The 16422-nt window shown below is 50.5% G+C and overlaps 1 protein-coding gene across 3 annotated transcripts in view; it reads right to left on the reverse strand.

Moving 5' to 3' along the window:
* Positions 1-136: 136 nt before the first annotated feature.
* Positions 137-16422, reverse strand: part of SEL1L (SEL1L adaptor subunit of SYVN1 ubiquitin ligase) — a 33916-nt gene continuing 17630 nt past the window's right edge. For 2 of the 3 annotated variants that reach the window (XM_077267560.1, XM_077267561.1), the window contains exons 13-21: positions 8488-8565; positions 7806-7868; positions 7644-7731; positions 6577-6725; positions 6324-6489; positions 5998-6072; positions 5563-5735; positions 2308-2436; positions 137-1374 (exon numbers count right to left, since the gene is read on the reverse strand). In XM_077267560.1, the coding sequence (XP_077123675.1) occupies positions 1144-1374; positions 2308-2436; positions 5563-5735; positions 5998-6072; positions 6324-6489; positions 6577-6725; positions 7644-7731; positions 7806-7868; positions 8488-8565 (1152 nt within the window). In that variant the 3' untranslated portion in view covers positions 137-1143. The remainder of the gene's footprint in view (positions 1375-2307; positions 2437-5562; positions 5736-5997; positions 6073-6323; positions 6490-6576; positions 6726-7643; positions 7732-7805; positions 7869-8487; positions 8566-16422) is intronic. The other variant, XM_077267562.1, reaches the window with a different exon arrangement.

Below are 16422 nucleotides of genomic sequence, written 5' to 3' on the forward strand. Positions count from 1 at the left end.
TGACTCTCTGTTATCAGCACCTTTTCCTGGATGGACCTTACACCATCCCTGAACCTTGTCCAAGGCTCTGATAACATCCAGACCGTGGCCCCACTACTAGGAAAACACAAAACACCCATGTTCCTTTTTTTAATTTTATTACTTAAATAAAACTCACAAGCCAAAGTGAACGATGACACCGCGAACTATGGACCACCGCGGCACCGCTCATCCCACTGGAGAGTTCAATATATTCATCTGGGAGGGCAGCAATCATAGAGAATCCTCCAGCTTCTCTTCATGGCAGAGGACATGGAGGATAGACAACTCCTTGATGCACTACAACACAGGAGGCAGAGGAACGTGGTGTCCATCATCCCCAGAGCCGCTCACCGCTGCGATCAGCCGGCTTCACTGACCCGCAATACGACGGGAGCCCATAGGGGGCAGCAGTCGGAGCCCCTCACTATACAGACTATGGGGTACCACCATAATGACCCTCAGCTAGTGCTGCCTGGCACAAGGCAGATCTCAGGACTGGGAGTAAAAAACTCTGGGGGTGTTGGGCACCGAGTCTCAGCAAAAGGGGAATTTTTGCTCCACTGCATCCCCCAAAAAATGAAGGGAAGAAAAAGGGGCGATGTGAATTCTTAGTGCACAATCTAGAAAAATAATTATTTAGAAATGGTGGTTGATGAATACAGAGAGGTCCGCCATATAGAGGGGTGCACCGTACACAGGGTTCCGCCACTACCCATAGTCAGATAAACAGCCTGCGAGCAGATCGGGACACCTTGGTGAGCGGACCCTCCAGTAGTGGTGTCAGCGGGACGGCCGGGGGAGCGGTGGCTGAACAGTCACCAGCTGCAGATATCGGGGGAGCTTTATAAAAGCTCAGGTTTTGGCCCAATAATAAAAATAATCTCTCAGCACAGTCCGGTGATGATCCGACGAGTCCCGCAGACAGAGTCAGTAATAAATAGTGGAATTCCTCTCAGACTATCATTCGCTGAGTGAAACATTTGTACACAGCGAAGAAGACGGGGAGAACGGCAATAATCCTTGCCTGGTGTCACTCGTGGTGGCACGTGTCCTGAGTGGACGCTGGAGTCCACAGCTCTCCTGGAAGCCATGGTGTGTCTTTCTTCGCAGGCTGAGGTGATGTCACTGAGGCGGCGGCTGCTCCTGCACCTCCTGTGGCGGCTGCTCTTGTTGTGGAGGGTCCTGCGGCGCTGCTCTTGGGGCTGGTGTCGGAGGTCTCGGAATGACCTGGGGTTGCCTTTGCCGATAAGCAATGACAGTCCCGAGCAGCAGTGCTATGATGGTCATGAGGTAGAGGTCCCACTCAGGTCCCAGCAGCTGATCCATGTCCACCTGCGACATCATCTCCTTCACCTGATCAGGGGAGGGGACAGACAAATGATCACAAGGAGAGTCCACAGGACCCGATGCTGAGCTATGGGGGAAAACCACCCCGGGGCGAGGGTCTGACACCTCAGAGACAAACGTGTCAGCAAATCAGGTGTGGGGCTGCATACAGTGAGCGCACACAGGCAGTATTCTGAAAGCAGGGCAGCATACAGTGAGCACACACAGGCGAAATTCTAAAAGCAGGGCAGCATAGGGTGAGAGCACACACGTGGTATTCTAAAAGCAGGGCAGCATACAGTGAGCGCACACAGGCGATATTCTAAAAGCAGGGCAGCATAGGGTGAGAGCACACACGTGGTATTCTAAAAGCAGGGCAGCATACAGTGAGCGCACACAGGCAGTATTCTGAAAGCAGGGCAGCATACAGTGAGCGCACACACGTGGTATTCTAAAAGCAGGGCAGCATAGGGTGAGAGCACACACGTGGTATTCTAAAAGCAGGGCAGCATACAGTGAGCGCACACACGTGGTATTCTGAAAGCAGGGCAGCATGCAGCGAGCGCAGCATACAGTGATAACACAAGCAATATTCTGAAAGCAGGGCAGCATACAGTGAGCGCATACAAGCGATATTCTAAAAGCAGGGCAGCATACAGCGAGCGCACACAGGCGGTATTCTAAATGCATCTCAGCACGGGTCTCTGCCAGTATCAGACTTTGCAGGGAATGAAACCAGATGCTGGTTACGGCACATCCCCGGCGGGTATTTTACCCCATGTATTGGGGGAGACACAGGTTGTAATAAAGCATCCGAACCATACAAAGACCTTATACACAGCAGAAGATTTCAGCAGGTGAGCCGCTGTGAACAGGGGGAGGTCAGAGGGGGTCGGAGCCGTTCATCACAGCTACACATATACAGAATATTACACCAAATATTACTCGCTCTGCACTTACATTCAGCTCCTGCAGGAACTGCAGCGAATACAGCAAGCCAAGCTTACAAAGTGCGAGGAAGACCGGGACCTGGGCATCGGCACTGGCCTCAGCCGCCATGTCATAAAATCGCTTAGCGAGGTGGATGTCCTGTGCAAGAGACGAACACGCAAAACTGAAGAAAACATAAATCCTACAGATCACATAATCTACACCAGGGACACCTAATCAAACATTACTGATCCAGAACTGCACTCACTTTTCTGCTGTGCAGTCATTGTATACATACATTACATTACTGATCCTGATTAACATCATGCATTATACTGCAGAGCTGCACTCACTTTTCTGCTGGTGCAGTCACTGTGTACATAGATTGCATTACTGATCCAGAGTTACCTCCTGTATAATACCCAGAGCTGCACTCGCTATTCTGCTGGTGCAGTCACTGTATACATACATTACATTACTGATCATGTACTGATCCTGAGTTACATCCTGTAATGTCCTAGATTGTTAGAGGTGGAAGGGACCTCCAGGGTCATCGTGTCCAACCCCCTGCTCAGATGTCTGTCCAGCCTCTGTTTGAAGACTTCCATTGAAAGAGAACTCACCAGCTCTCGTGGCCACCTGTTTTCAATAAGAATAGTAGGAGATACTTTTTCAAATGCTTTGCTGAAATAGAGATATAGTATATCTACCGCATTTTCCTGATCCACCCAGTCAGTAATTCCATCATATAAGGAAATTAGATTACTCTGGCATGACTTGCTTGCTACAAATCCATGCTGGCTCTGGTTAATTACTGTATTCTTATCCAAGTACTTACATACATCCTGTTTAATAATTTGTTCACAGATCTTTCCTGGTATAGAAGTAAGGCTCACTGGCCTGTAATTTCCTGGCTCCATCTCATTTCCTTTATTGAAGGATGGGGACAACATTTGCCCTTCTCAAATCTTATGGGACTTCTCCTGTTCTCCAGGATTTTTCAAAGATTCTGGCTAGTGGTTCTGGAATTTCCTCTGCTAACTCTTTCAGTACCCTAAGGTGTAATTCATCTTAACCAGGAGATTTACACTCATGTAAATTAGCTAAGTGTTCCCTCTTCATCTCTCTGTTTATAGTGAGGGTTCTTTTATTCCTTCGATGGCACCGTGACAATCAGTTGATGTTACAAGTGCTTTCTTAAGAGTTAATTCAAGATTAGTAATGCAATGCAAGTACACAGCGACTGCACCAGCAGAATAGTGAGCACAGCTCTGGGGTATAATACAGGATACCGTATATACTTGAATATAAGCCGAGCCACCTAATTTTACCATTAAAAAATGGGAAAACGTATTGACTCGAGTATAAGCCGGGTATGAATGGCCCCCCTCATCCCCATCCTTGTCTGCACGGCCCCCTCATCCTGGTCTGCACGGCCCCCTCATCCCCATCCTGGCCTGCACGGCTCCTCATCCCCATCCTGGCCTGGACGGCTCATCAGCCCCATCCTGGCCTGCATGGCTCTTCAGCCCCATCCTGGCCTGCATGGCTCTTCAGCCCCATCCTGGCCTGCATGGCTCTTCAGCCCCATCCTGGCCTGCATGGCTCTTCAGCCCCATCCTGGCCTGCATGGCTCTTCAGCCCCATCCTGGCCTGCATGGCTCTTCAGCCCCATCCTGGCCTGCATGGCTCTTCAGCCCCATCCTGGCCTGCATGGCTCTTCAGCCCCATCCTGGCCTGCATGGCTCTTCAGCCCCATCCTGGCCTGCATGGCTCTTCAGCCCCATCCTGGCCTGCATGGCTCTTCAGCCCCATCCTGGCCTGCATGGCTCTTCAGCCCCATCCTGGCCTGCATGGCTCTTCAGCCCCATCCTGGCCTGCATGGCTCTTCAGCCCCATCCTGGCCTGCATGGCTCTTCAGCCCCATCCTGGCCTGCATGGCTCTTCAGCCCCATCCTGGCCTGCATGGCTCTTCAGCCCCATCCTGGCCTGCATGGCTCTTCAGCCCCATCCTGGCCTGCATGGCTCTTCAGCCCCATCCTGGCCTGCATGGCTCTTCAGCCCCATCCTGGCCTGCATGGCTCTTCAGCCCCATCCTGGCCTGCATGGCTCTTCAGCCCCATCCTGGCCTGCATGGCTCTTCAGCCCCATCCTGGCCTGCATGGCTCTTCAGCCCCATCCTGGCCTGCATGGCTCTTCAGCCCCATCCTGGCCTGCATGGCTCTTCAGCCCCATCCTGGCCTGCATGGCTCTTCAGCCCCATCCTGGCCTGCATGGCTCTTCAGCCCCATCCTGGCCTGCATGGCTCTTCAGCCCCATCCTGGCCTGCATGGCTCTTCAGCCCCATCCTGGCCTGCATGGCTCTTCAGCCCCATCCCCGGCCTGAATGGCTCTTCATCAGAAAAACATTAGGAAAAAAAAAAAAACCCCAAACATCCTACTTACCTTCTCTGCGCTCCCTCGCAGCATCTTGTTCTGATGCCAGCAGCTGATTTATGTTTGTAAGTAGCACATGGCAGTGACACTATGCGGTGCTTACAAGCAGAGGACAGCTGCCAGAATACTCACTGCTCCCCACACCAGAACTATATGCGTGAAAAGCAGTGAGTATTCATTGCTATTTAGCAGTGCGCACAGTTGCAGCAGCTGGCTTCCTGCAGCGGACGGGCGATCACGTGTGCCCGCTACTCAAGGGAAAGAATATTCACTGCCCTCCACTCCAATGGGAGTGGAAAGAAATGAATATTCATTTCTCTTAAGTAGAGGGTACAAATGATCACCCGGTCGCTGCAGGAAGTTGGCTGCTGCGACTACTGTGTCGGCTATTACAGATTGTCTCTTCAGAGAGGAAGAGGACTATTTGCATATTTCCCAGAGGAGCATTGCGGCTTTAAGTCTCCTCATCTCGGCATGCTTAGCATGTCAATCTCCGCAAGGAGAAACTATACTTCTTGGCTATTACAGAGAAATGAATATTCACTGCCAGTGTATCTACACAGTGACTGCACCAGCAGAATAGTGAGTGCAGCTCTGGAGTATAATACAGGATGTAACTCAGGATCAGTAATGTAATGTATGTACACAGTGAGTGCACCAGCAGAATAGTGAGTGCAGCTCTGGAGTATAATACAGGATGTAACTCAGGATCAGTACAGGCTCAGTAATGTAATGTATGTACACAGTGACTGCACAAGCCGAATACTGAGTGCAGCTTTGGAGTATAATACAGGAGGTAATTTGAGATCAGTACCTTTTTTGCAGAGTGAACATGATCTCAGCACTTACTTGTTTGATGCCCAGGCCTTTTTCATGCATGTACCCCAGATTAAACATGGCTTGTGCGCTGTGCTGCTGCTCGGATGCCAGGCGGTAATGGATAAAAGCTGTTTCGTAATCTATCTCGGTTCCGTAGCCGTAGAAATGGTAATCGCCAAGCTTCAGCCGAGCCATAGTGTAACCTAAAGACATTGGGAGGAAAACAGGACATAGCAGCACTTAATCCCATCATGACCCCATAGAACTACTATGATTCACATATACAGGTCTCCCCCTGAGAATGTGGCTGATGTGGGAGGTGCAGCTGCTGTCTGCAGTTATCAGCACATTATCTCTGAGGCTGTAGAAATCCTTCTCCATAACACAAGTCACCCATGGCCAAAAACTAAAATGGAGCGGAGGCTGCCGCCTGGATTTTCTGGGCGACATTATAAGAGTACCAACCTTGTGCAGCTGCCCGGTTCCAGTGCAGGAGCGCTCTCGGGTATGTCTCATTCTCACCAAATAGATTGGCTTCTTCTGGAAAAGGGATAACAATGTAAGCTCAGAAAACATGCAGAGTATGGTCTCTCTGGGAGGCACACGCCGGAGGGTGGGTGGCACACGCCGGAGGGGGGGGTCCTTAATTTCACCACTATTCACCACTGATGACTAATTGGGAATCTTGTACCCTCTTCATCCTCATAAAGGGGTATTGAGCATTACATAACTGGAGGCAGCAGCACGTCCGATTAACCCTTTCACTGCCCCCCTCATGGGCAGTCACTCACTTTGGTCGAGGATGAAGGCTGCGTTACTTTGAGCCACTTCGTATCCCTGCTCGGCCAGTAACAAATACTGGACCACAGCGGCGTTGGAGTTTCCGCTCTTGTAGCCGTTGTATGCAGTCATCAGCCTCTCGGACCATCGACCGCGTTCACACACGTTCTTAAAGAGCTGGAAAAGAGATACTGTTCTTCTGAAGGTTCACGCTCGGGGCTCGCTGCACATTTTACATTATGCCGCAATTAGGGGTTCACTTACTTCCACTGCAGTCTGGCAGGATCGCAGCACTCCGGTGCCGGTGGCGTGCATCTGAGCCAGGTTGTAGAAAGCCAAGATGTGCCCGCCCTGAGATGCCAGGTTGAAATACTTCAGGGCCTGTTTGTAATCTTTCTTCACTCCAACACCACCTGCAAGAAGTCAAGATGGCAGACTTAATCTGTGCCACCACCTGGCATCACCTTCCATGTTGTGCCACTGCCCTTCTCTGACATCACCTCCCGTATGTTGTGCCGCTGCCCGTCTCTGCCATCACCTCCCGTATCTTGTACCTCTGCCCGTCTCTGCCATCACCTCCCTTATGTTGTGCCACTGCCCGTCTCTGCCATCACCTCCCATATCTTGTACCTCTGCCCGTCTCTGCCATCACCTCCCGTATGTTGTGCCACTGCCCGTCTCTGCCATCACCTCCCATATGTTGTGCCGCTGCCCGTCTCTGCCATCACCTCCCGTATGTTGTGCCGCTGCCCGTCTCTGCCATCACCTCCCGTACGTTGTGCCACTGCCCATCTCTGCCATCACCTCCCGTATGTTGTGCCGCTGCCCATCTCTGCCATCACCTCCCGTATGTTGTGCCGCTGCCCGTCTCAGCCATCACCTCCCGTATCTTGTACCTCTGCCATCACCTCCCGTATGTTGTGCTACTGCCCGTCTCAGCCATCACCTCCCAAATGTTGTGCCTCTCTCCAGCAGATGTCAGACAAAAAGCCGCCACCTGACCCTAAATCACTGTATTGCATATACCTGGAGAGCTCACAGGTCGGGTGTGGGTGAATGGCGTAGGAGGAGCTGATCCTGCGCCATACATCGCGGGCACTGTCTGGATTATACCACCATCACCTATGTCGACACCAGAGACTGGTCCAATCACTGCCGATAATCACTTACACGCCACGCTCAATCTCTGACACAGTTTCTCTGCTCCGGCGCTCCACGATACAAGTCTTAGATTTACTAGTTTTATGCAAAGTTTGTTGAAGCGGCAGCGACCAATAAAGGGGTTAATAGATGTCGGAAACCTGCGCCACAGCGGCTGCACCTGCACTTACTGTAGTACATGGAGCCGAGCTGCAGCTGCCCGTCCACCCAGCCCTGCTCCGCTGCTTTCTGGAAATACTTCAGAGCAAGATCGTAATTCTGCAAGAAAAGAGGAGGCAGAAGGTGAGGGGCTGGAGCAGAGGCAGACCACCACACAATGTGCGTGCACTCACCACAGGAACGCCCCTGCCATACAGATACGCCATCCCCAAACCGCTCTGTCCAACCGGGTTCCCCTGGTAGCGGACAATAAGAAAGAATTAGATCATGTAAGTTATCCTCACGCCGCCATCTGGTGGCCACAGCCAATACTGTCACACCGCCACCTGGTGGCCGCAGGCAACACTCACACCTCCGCCTGGTGGCCGCAGGCAACACTGTCACACCTCCACCTGGTGGCCGCAGGCAACCCTGTCACACCGCCACCTCCACCTGGTGGCCGCAGGCAACAATGTCACACCTCCACCTGGTGGCTGCAGGCAACACTGTCACACCGCCACCTCCACCTGGGGGCCACAGGCAATACTGTCACACTGCCACCTGGTGGCCGCATGCAACACTATCACACCGCCACCTCCACCTGGTGGCCGCAGGCAATACTGTCACACCGCCACCTCCACATGGTGGCCACAGGCTACACTCACACCGCCACCTCCACCTGGTGGCCGCAGGTAACATTCATCACCAGACCCTGCACTGGTTCAGGCACAAAATGTTATCATTTGCACAGTGCAGGACACCGCAGTCTGAAATATAAGATGGTAACAAGCCCTATAAACGTGCCGCCATCATACCGACGATGCAGTCTCCCTGCACACATCTCAGACGTAAGGGAGCAGAGGTCAATACACGTACCATGTCCGCCGCTTTCTTGAAGTACTGCAGGGCTGTTTCATTGCTCTGCCGCACTGTGTCGCTGCCCTCCGAATACATCTGTAAGATAAAGTGATGCCCTGCATGAGATCCACTATACACCAAGATGGCGACCCCCTCCGTATACAGCACTATATACGCCGGGACAGAAGCTCCCTCGTATACAGCACTATATGCACCGGGACGGAGGCTCCCGTGTATACAGCACCATGACGGAGACTCCCCCCTGTATGCAGCACCATATACACCGGGACGGAGGCTCCAGTGTATACAGCCCCACATAGACTGAGACGGAGGCTCCCCTCATATTAGGCACCATATACACCAGGACGGAGGCTCTCGTGTACAGCACCATATACACCAGGACGGAGACTCCCCCCCATATACAGCAAGATATACATCAGGATGGAGGCTCCCCCCGTATACAGCAAGATATACATCAGGACGGAGGCTCCCCCCGTATACACCAGAACGGAGGCTCACGTGTATACAGCACTATATGCATCGGGACGGAGGCTCCCCCTGTATACAGGACTATATACACAACAGGACAGAGGCTCCCCCCATATACACCAGGACGGAGGCTCCCCTGTATACAGCACCATATACACAAGGACAGAGGCTTCCCCCTTATACAGCCATATATACACAATGGGACAAAGGCTCCCCTGTATACATCACCATGTACACCAGGACGGAGGCTATCCTGTATACAGCACCATATACACAAGGACGAAGGCTCCCCTGTATACAGCACTACAGTGGGGGAAATAAGTATTTGATCCCTTGCTGATTTTGTAAGTTTGACCACTGACAAACATAGAAAAAAATTACCGCACACTCAATATTAGTATGATGCAGAAAAAGGTTTATGCCAATTTTATTCAGGAAAAACAAAATGATAGTTCGCCACAGTGATAGAGTAGAACCCGACGTTTCGACCCTCCCGGGTCTTATTCATGGGGTTACTCTAGTCCTAAGGAATGTATGTATACAAGGTGGCAGTAGTAGACGAGGACCAAACGATCCCTGATACAGAGAGCAAAACCTTAGAAAAAGGCCAGTTAGGGCTGTTATCCCAAAGAACTTGTTCAGAAGGGGTCGTATATTTCATGGACCTGGTGTGGGTCCTATGTGGGGTAAGCGGCGCATCCCGCGCCTTGCTGCACGTTCCAGAGGGGAGGCTTGGCACGTTCCCCTCTGGAACGTGCAGCAAGGCGCGGGATGCGCCGCTTACCCCACATAGGACCCACACCAGGTCCATGAAATATACGACCCCTTCTGAACAAGTTCTTTGGGATAACAGCCCTAACTGGCCTTTTTCTAAGGTTTTGCTCTCTGTATCAGGGATCGTTTGGTCCTCGTCTACTACTGCCACCTTGTATACATACATTCCTTAGGACTAGAGTAACCCCATGAATAAGACCCGGGAGGGTCGAAACGTCGGGTTCTACTCTATCACTGTGGCGAACTATCATTTTGTTTTTCCTGAATAAAATTGGCATAAACCTTTTTCTGCATCATACTAATATTGAGTGTGCGGTAATTTTTTTCTATGTTAGACTTGACCACATGGTCAGTTTACCAGCACCTCACTATTCCACGACCTGAGTGCACACCATTTTCCCTATTCTCATGTGACCACTGACAAAGACATAAACAGTCTATAATAAGGATAGGTTAATTTTAACATTGAGATATAGAATATCAAAAATAAAATCCAGAAAAATCACATTGTATAAATTATGTCAATTTATTTGCATTTTGCAGTGAGAAATAAGTATGTGATCCCCTACCAACCATTAAGGGTATGTGCACACGTTGTGAATTTGGCTGTGGAGCCACAGCGGATTTGGCCCTGCGGATCAGGGCTGTGGAGTCGGAGTCGTGGAGTCGGAGTTAGTTTTGGTTTGAGTTGGAGTCGGTAGAAATGTACCGACTCAGACTCCAGCTTTAAAAAAAAATGTATTAATATTTCATAATTGAACTTTCATATGAATTTTATAAATGTTACTCAAATATATATGTTCTATCAAACTATGAACAACAGTGATAAGCAGTTCTGCTGGAGATAGAGACATTTCTTACTTCTTGTGTGTCACTGTTCTCCACTGCCCTTACCTAATCTTATACTTGGTTAACCACATGCTGCCCCAACCCCCCTACTTACAATGTATGAAACTGAAAGTGAAAATGTGTTGCAAATTCTTAGTAGTAAAGCTCATCCTCTAGACTAGATGTTTACTAGGTGTGCGTCTTCCAAGCATCTCACAGCTGCTACTCAGAAGAGGAAGACTGTAAGTAGTATTATCCTTTCAACAAACTTTGCATCAGTTAACTGTGAGTACATGAGGAATAACAGTATTACTGACCACTATATCAGTTGTACGACCTGGCAATAATTTTGGATTGGATTGTGAATGCAGAATTAAAAACCTGAGCATGTCAAAGAAGCGTCACATTAAATCAGCTGTATTTGAACATTTCACCATCACTCAAGATAGAAAACATTATGTCTGTCAGTGTATGACAAATGATCCAGACAAAAACAAATGCTGTGAAGCCAAGATCAGTGCATATTCAGGCAAAGATAAAAATGCTCCTACCAGAGCTTCTAATCTAAAGAGACATTTACAGCGCTTTCATCCAGAAGTACTGAAAGCAGTGGATGAGAAAGACTGCATCCAAACCAATGAACCAGTGCCCAGCTCTTCCAGCCAAACAAAGGAGCAGAGAACTTTGCAGTCATCAGTTGCAAGATATTTTGTCAGTGACAAAGTTACTGTGACAATGACAGTAGATACATTTAAAAAACAGATCATAGAGCTTGTTGTAAAGGATAGTGTGCCTATTTCATTATTTTCACGACCAGTTTTTATGTGTCTGAATGGGGAAATGGCCCGCAAGCTTGGTGTTTCTCTGGAGAGAGAGAGTGTATTAGAAAATTAGTGATCGAAGAAGCTTTTAAACAAAAGGAAGAACTTAAAAAACTCTCAAGGGACACTCTGTTTCTTAAAATGGATGCCTGCACACGTCACCGAGTGAACTATTTTGCCATCAAAGTCCGATTTGTTTGTGACAAAAATGAAAATAGTTAACAAGACATTGGCAGTAAAAGACACCAAAGCTCATCACACCAGTGAGTTTCTCCAGGTCTTGGTGGAAAAGGGTCTGCAAGACTATGAACTTAAAAAAGAGCAAGTTCTTTCTGTCGTAACTGACAATGCTTCAAATATGATAAGTACTATTAAGCTAATGAATGAGAGTAATGATGGTGACCAGCAGCTAGAAGAACATTCTGGATCCACAGACACAGAAATGTTTAAAATAGAGGAACACAGTATTGTAACTGAGGAGCAAACTGAAGTTGCTTCAGATGAACAGCAACATGATCGTTTAGATGATCTGTTGAAACTGTGTCAATATGTTCTTTCATTCATCACATGCGCTGTGTTGTGCATACGCTACAGCTGGCTATAAGAGACAGTCTGCAAGAAGGACATGCTGCTGCACTGATTGGCAAGGTGAGAAAATTGGCTACTGTTGCCAGAACCCCTAAAGTTGACTCAATTTTGAAGAGACGTGCTGGAAAAGGGGCAATTATTGATCAAACCACACGATGGGGCAGTACTTACTTAATGATTCAGCGCTTGGTTGACCTGAAAACCTTTCTTGTAGACATGGCTAACCCTCAACTGACGCTAAATGAAAGTCAGTGGAATCAGGTGACTGAGCTGGAAAAAGGAGATTTTTGTGTACTCACCGTAAAATCTCTTTCTCTTAGCCTCTAATTGGGGGACACAGGACCATGGGTGTTATGCTGCTGCCCACTAGGAGGCGACACTATGCATAATCTGAAAAAGATTAACTGTGGCTCCTCCTGTGCAGTATACACCCCTGGACGGCATCAGCCTTCTCCAGTTTTGTGCCAAAGCAGTAGGAGGAACGTAACATGAATAACATAATTATGCCTGTAAGAAGGCAACTATGTACGAGCTCAAGAAACAATATGAGAACTCAACAGTTACAACAGCCCGGAAAGGGCAACAGGGTGGGAGCTGTGTCCCCCAATTAGAGGCTAAGAGAAAGAGATTTTACGGTGAGTACACAAAAATCTCCTTTACTCTGTCGCCTCATTGGGGGACACAGGACCATGGGACATCCTAAAGCAGTCCCTGGGTGGGAAGCAATGGACGAATATTTTGCAGACAGGCCCGTACACTTAGGGCACCGCCGCCTGCAGGACACGTCTACCCAGGCTCGCGTCCGCTGAGGACTGGGTATGAACCCTGTAGTGTTTAGTAAATGTGTGTAAGCTAGTCCAAGTGGCCGCCTTACACACTTGTTGTGCCGAAGCCTGGTGCCGAATGGCCCAGGAGGCCCCTACCGCCCGCGTAGAGTGTGCCGTAATACCGGCTGGAAGAGGAGAATTCTTAAGGCGGTACGCCTCTTGTATGGTGGATTTGATCCACCTGGCAAGAGTAGCTTTGGAAGCTGGCATACCTTTGTGACCGCCTTCCGGAAGGAGGAAAAGAGAATCAGACCTCCGGAAGGACGCAGTCCTAGACACGTATATACGCAAAGCCCTGACAAGGTCAAGCGTATGCAGAGCCTTCTCCACTCTACGAACCGGAATCGGAGAAAGGGATGGTAGTGAAATTTCCTCATTGAGGTGGAAGTCGGACACAACCTTCGAAATGCCAGGAAAGGCCGTCTGCAGGAGAGTGCTGTCAGTTCAGACACCCTGCGTAGCGAGGTGATTGCCACCAGGAAAACCACCTTCTGGGAAAGAAGGCGGAGCGGGACCTCCTTAAGGGGTTCGAAGGGTGGTTCCTGCAATGCTGTCAGTACCAGGTTGAGGTCCCACGTTTCTAGTGGTCGTCTGTAGGGGGGAACCAAATCGGGAAACCCCCTGAAGGAAAGTCCTTACTTGCAGCTTGGTAGCAATGCGCTTTTGGAAAAGCACTGAGAGGGCTGACACCTGGCTCTTAAGCGAGCCCAATGACAGCCTGGCCTCCAGACCCGCTTGGAGAAAACCAAGAACTTTGGGTAGGGAATAAGGGAGTGGGATCTGGCCACGAGATTCGCACCAGGTAAAGAAAGCTTTCCAGGTACGGTAATAAATCTTGGCAGAGGCTGGTTTCCGTGCTCTGATCATGGTTCCAATGACATCTGTCGAGAGCCCTGCCTGGGTTAGAACCCAGGTCTCAAGGGCCACGCCGTCAAATTGAGAGCCCCTGAGTTCTGGTGGTAGAACGGCCCTTGTGATAGAAGATCGTGGCGGTCGGGGAGACGCCAAGGGGCGTCTGCTGTGAGTTGTACGATGTCGGCGTACCATGTGCGTCTGGGCCAGTCCGGTGCAATGAGGATGATTGGAACTCCCTCTTGTTTGATCTTCCTCACCACTCTGGATATCAGGGGGAGAGGTGGAAAAATGTACAGAAGCTGGAACTGGGTCCAGTCCTGAACCAGAGCGTCTGCTCCGAGCGACCGCGGATCGTGTGTTCTGGCAATGAAGTTGGAGACCTTGGCATTGAAATGGGATGCCATTAGGTCCACATCCGGGGTCCCCCAGCGGAGACAGATCTGTTGAAAAATTTCGGGATGGAGAGACCACTCTCCCGAGTCTATTCCTTGTCGGCTGAGGAAGTCTGCTTCCCAGTTGTCCACACCCGGAATGTGGACCGCCGAAAGAACCGACCCTGTGTCCTCCGCCCAGCGGAGGATATGTGACACTTCCCGCATCGCCTGGGTACTGCGGGTCCCCCCTTGATGATTCACATATGCCACAGCCGTGGCATTGTCCGACTGTATCCTGATGTGAGAGGCTGCCAATAAGTGATGGAAGGCCCTCAATGCCAGAAGGATGGCACGAATTTCCAGGATGTTGATGGGCATGGTCGCTTCCGCTGGGGACCACTTGCCCTGTGCCCTGTGGTGTAGGTGCACCGCACCCCAACCCGTCAGACTCGCGTCGGTGGTCAGAACCTTCCATTGACCTGAGAGAAAGGATTTCCCCTTTGCTAGCGAGGTTGGCTTGAGCAACCAGTGCAGGGACCTCCTGGTTGACGACGTTAGCTGGAACTCCCTGTCGAGAGAGAAGGGATTCCTGTCCCAGGACTTGAGAATGGCTAGTTGGAGAGGTCTGAGGTGAAACTGGGCAAATGGGACGGCTTCTATTGCTGCTGCCATCTTGCCGAGGACTCTCATGGCAAACCGGAGAGATCGATGGGGTTTGCGGAGGAGGGTGCAAACTGCTAGTCGGAGGGCCAGTGCCTTGTCCTTGGGAAGGAGCACTAGACCCCTGGAAGTGTTGAATAACATTTCCAGGAAGGTCAGGGACTGACTCGGGGTTGGTGATGACTTTTGTAGGTTGATTAACCAGCCCATGCGACTGAGAGTATCGGTTGTGATTGAGACGTTGAGCTCGCAGTCCTTGAAGGTGGGAGCCTTGATGAGTAGATCGTCCAGGTATGGAACGACTACTATGCCTCTGGAATGCAGGACGTCCATGGTTGCTGCCATGACCTTGGTGAACACTCTGGGAGCCGTGGCGAGTCCAAAGGGGAGAGCCACGAATTGGTAGTGGTCCTGGCCTATTGCGAAACTGAGAAACCTCTGATGGGCAGGTGCAATGGGTATATGCAGGTATGCGTCTTGTATGTCTATGGAGGCGAGATATTCTCCCTTCTCCATGGACGCAATGATGGACCGAAGGGACTCCATGCGGAAGTGACGGACCCGTACATATTTGTTGAGCTGTTTTAGGTCTAGTATGGGCCGTACGCTGCCTCCTTTCTTGGGAACTACGAACAGATTGGAGTAGAACCCTCGGAAGCGGTCGGTCGTGGGTACCGGTACTATGACTCCTGATTGACAAAGCGAGGAGACCGCTTGGTGGTAGGCTCGAGCCTTGGCTGGCGGTTTTGGGGGGACAGAGAGGAAGAACCGGTCCGGTGGGTTGGAGGTGAAGTCTATTTTGTATCCGGAAGACACTAGTTCCGTGACCCACCTGTCTTCTGTAATAGGCAGCCAGACTTGATGAAAGAGCAAAAGTCGGCCGCCTACTGGTGTGGTGTCTTCCGGAGTCCGTGAGTCATGAGGAGGAGAAAGTCTGAGATTTTCCTCCTCTGGGCTTAGACTGGCCTGCTTTTGACTGCCAGGTCTTGTCCGACCTTTGCGTCGATCGTGAGTTGTCCCTGCGTGGGGAACGGTTACGATTTTGTACTGGACGTGAGACGGACCAGCCGGAGGAATTCCGAAAGGATCGGAATCGAGTTTGGTTACGCTTCTTGTAAGTGCGTTTAGGTTTCAGTTGGGGAAGAGAAGTACTCTTACCCCCTGTGGCGTTGGATATCATGGTATCCAACTGTTCACCGAAAAGTCTCCCACTGAGGTAGGGGAGGTGCGTGAGGGACTTCTTTGAGGCTGCGTCCGCTTTCCATTCCCGCAGCCAGAGGATACGCCGAATCGTGATGGCGTTTGATGCTATCCCCGCGACTCCCCTTGCTGAATCCAGAGCTGCCTGGAGCATGTAATCTGCTACAACTGCAATTTGAACCGCTTGGTCCGACAGTTCAGGAGCGGATGCTTGGAAGGTTTGTAAATTCTTTGCCCAGGCCAGGATGGCCTTGGCAGCCCAAACTGAGGCGAACGCGGGAGCCAGGGATGCCCCTGCTGCCTCGAAAATTGAATGAGCCATGCGTTCTACCTGCCGGTCTGCTGCGTCCCTGAGGGTTGAGCTATCTGGCAGTGAAAGGAGGGTCTGTGCTGCTAGCCTGGAGACTGGGGGATCCACTTCAGGTGGATCTGTCCATTCCTTGGTGTCCTTCTGTGGGAAGGGGTACCTCGGCTCCAGATATTTGCGATTAGCGAATTTTTTCTCAGGCTGTGAGAGCTGTTTTTTAAGGATCGCCT

Source organism: Ranitomeya variabilis, chromosome 1 (genome assembly GCF_051348905.1).
Source record: "Ranitomeya variabilis isolate aRanVar5 chromosome 1, aRanVar5.hap1, whole genome shotgun sequence".
NCBI lineage: Eukaryota > Metazoa > Chordata > Amphibia > Anura > Dendrobatidae > Ranitomeya > Ranitomeya variabilis.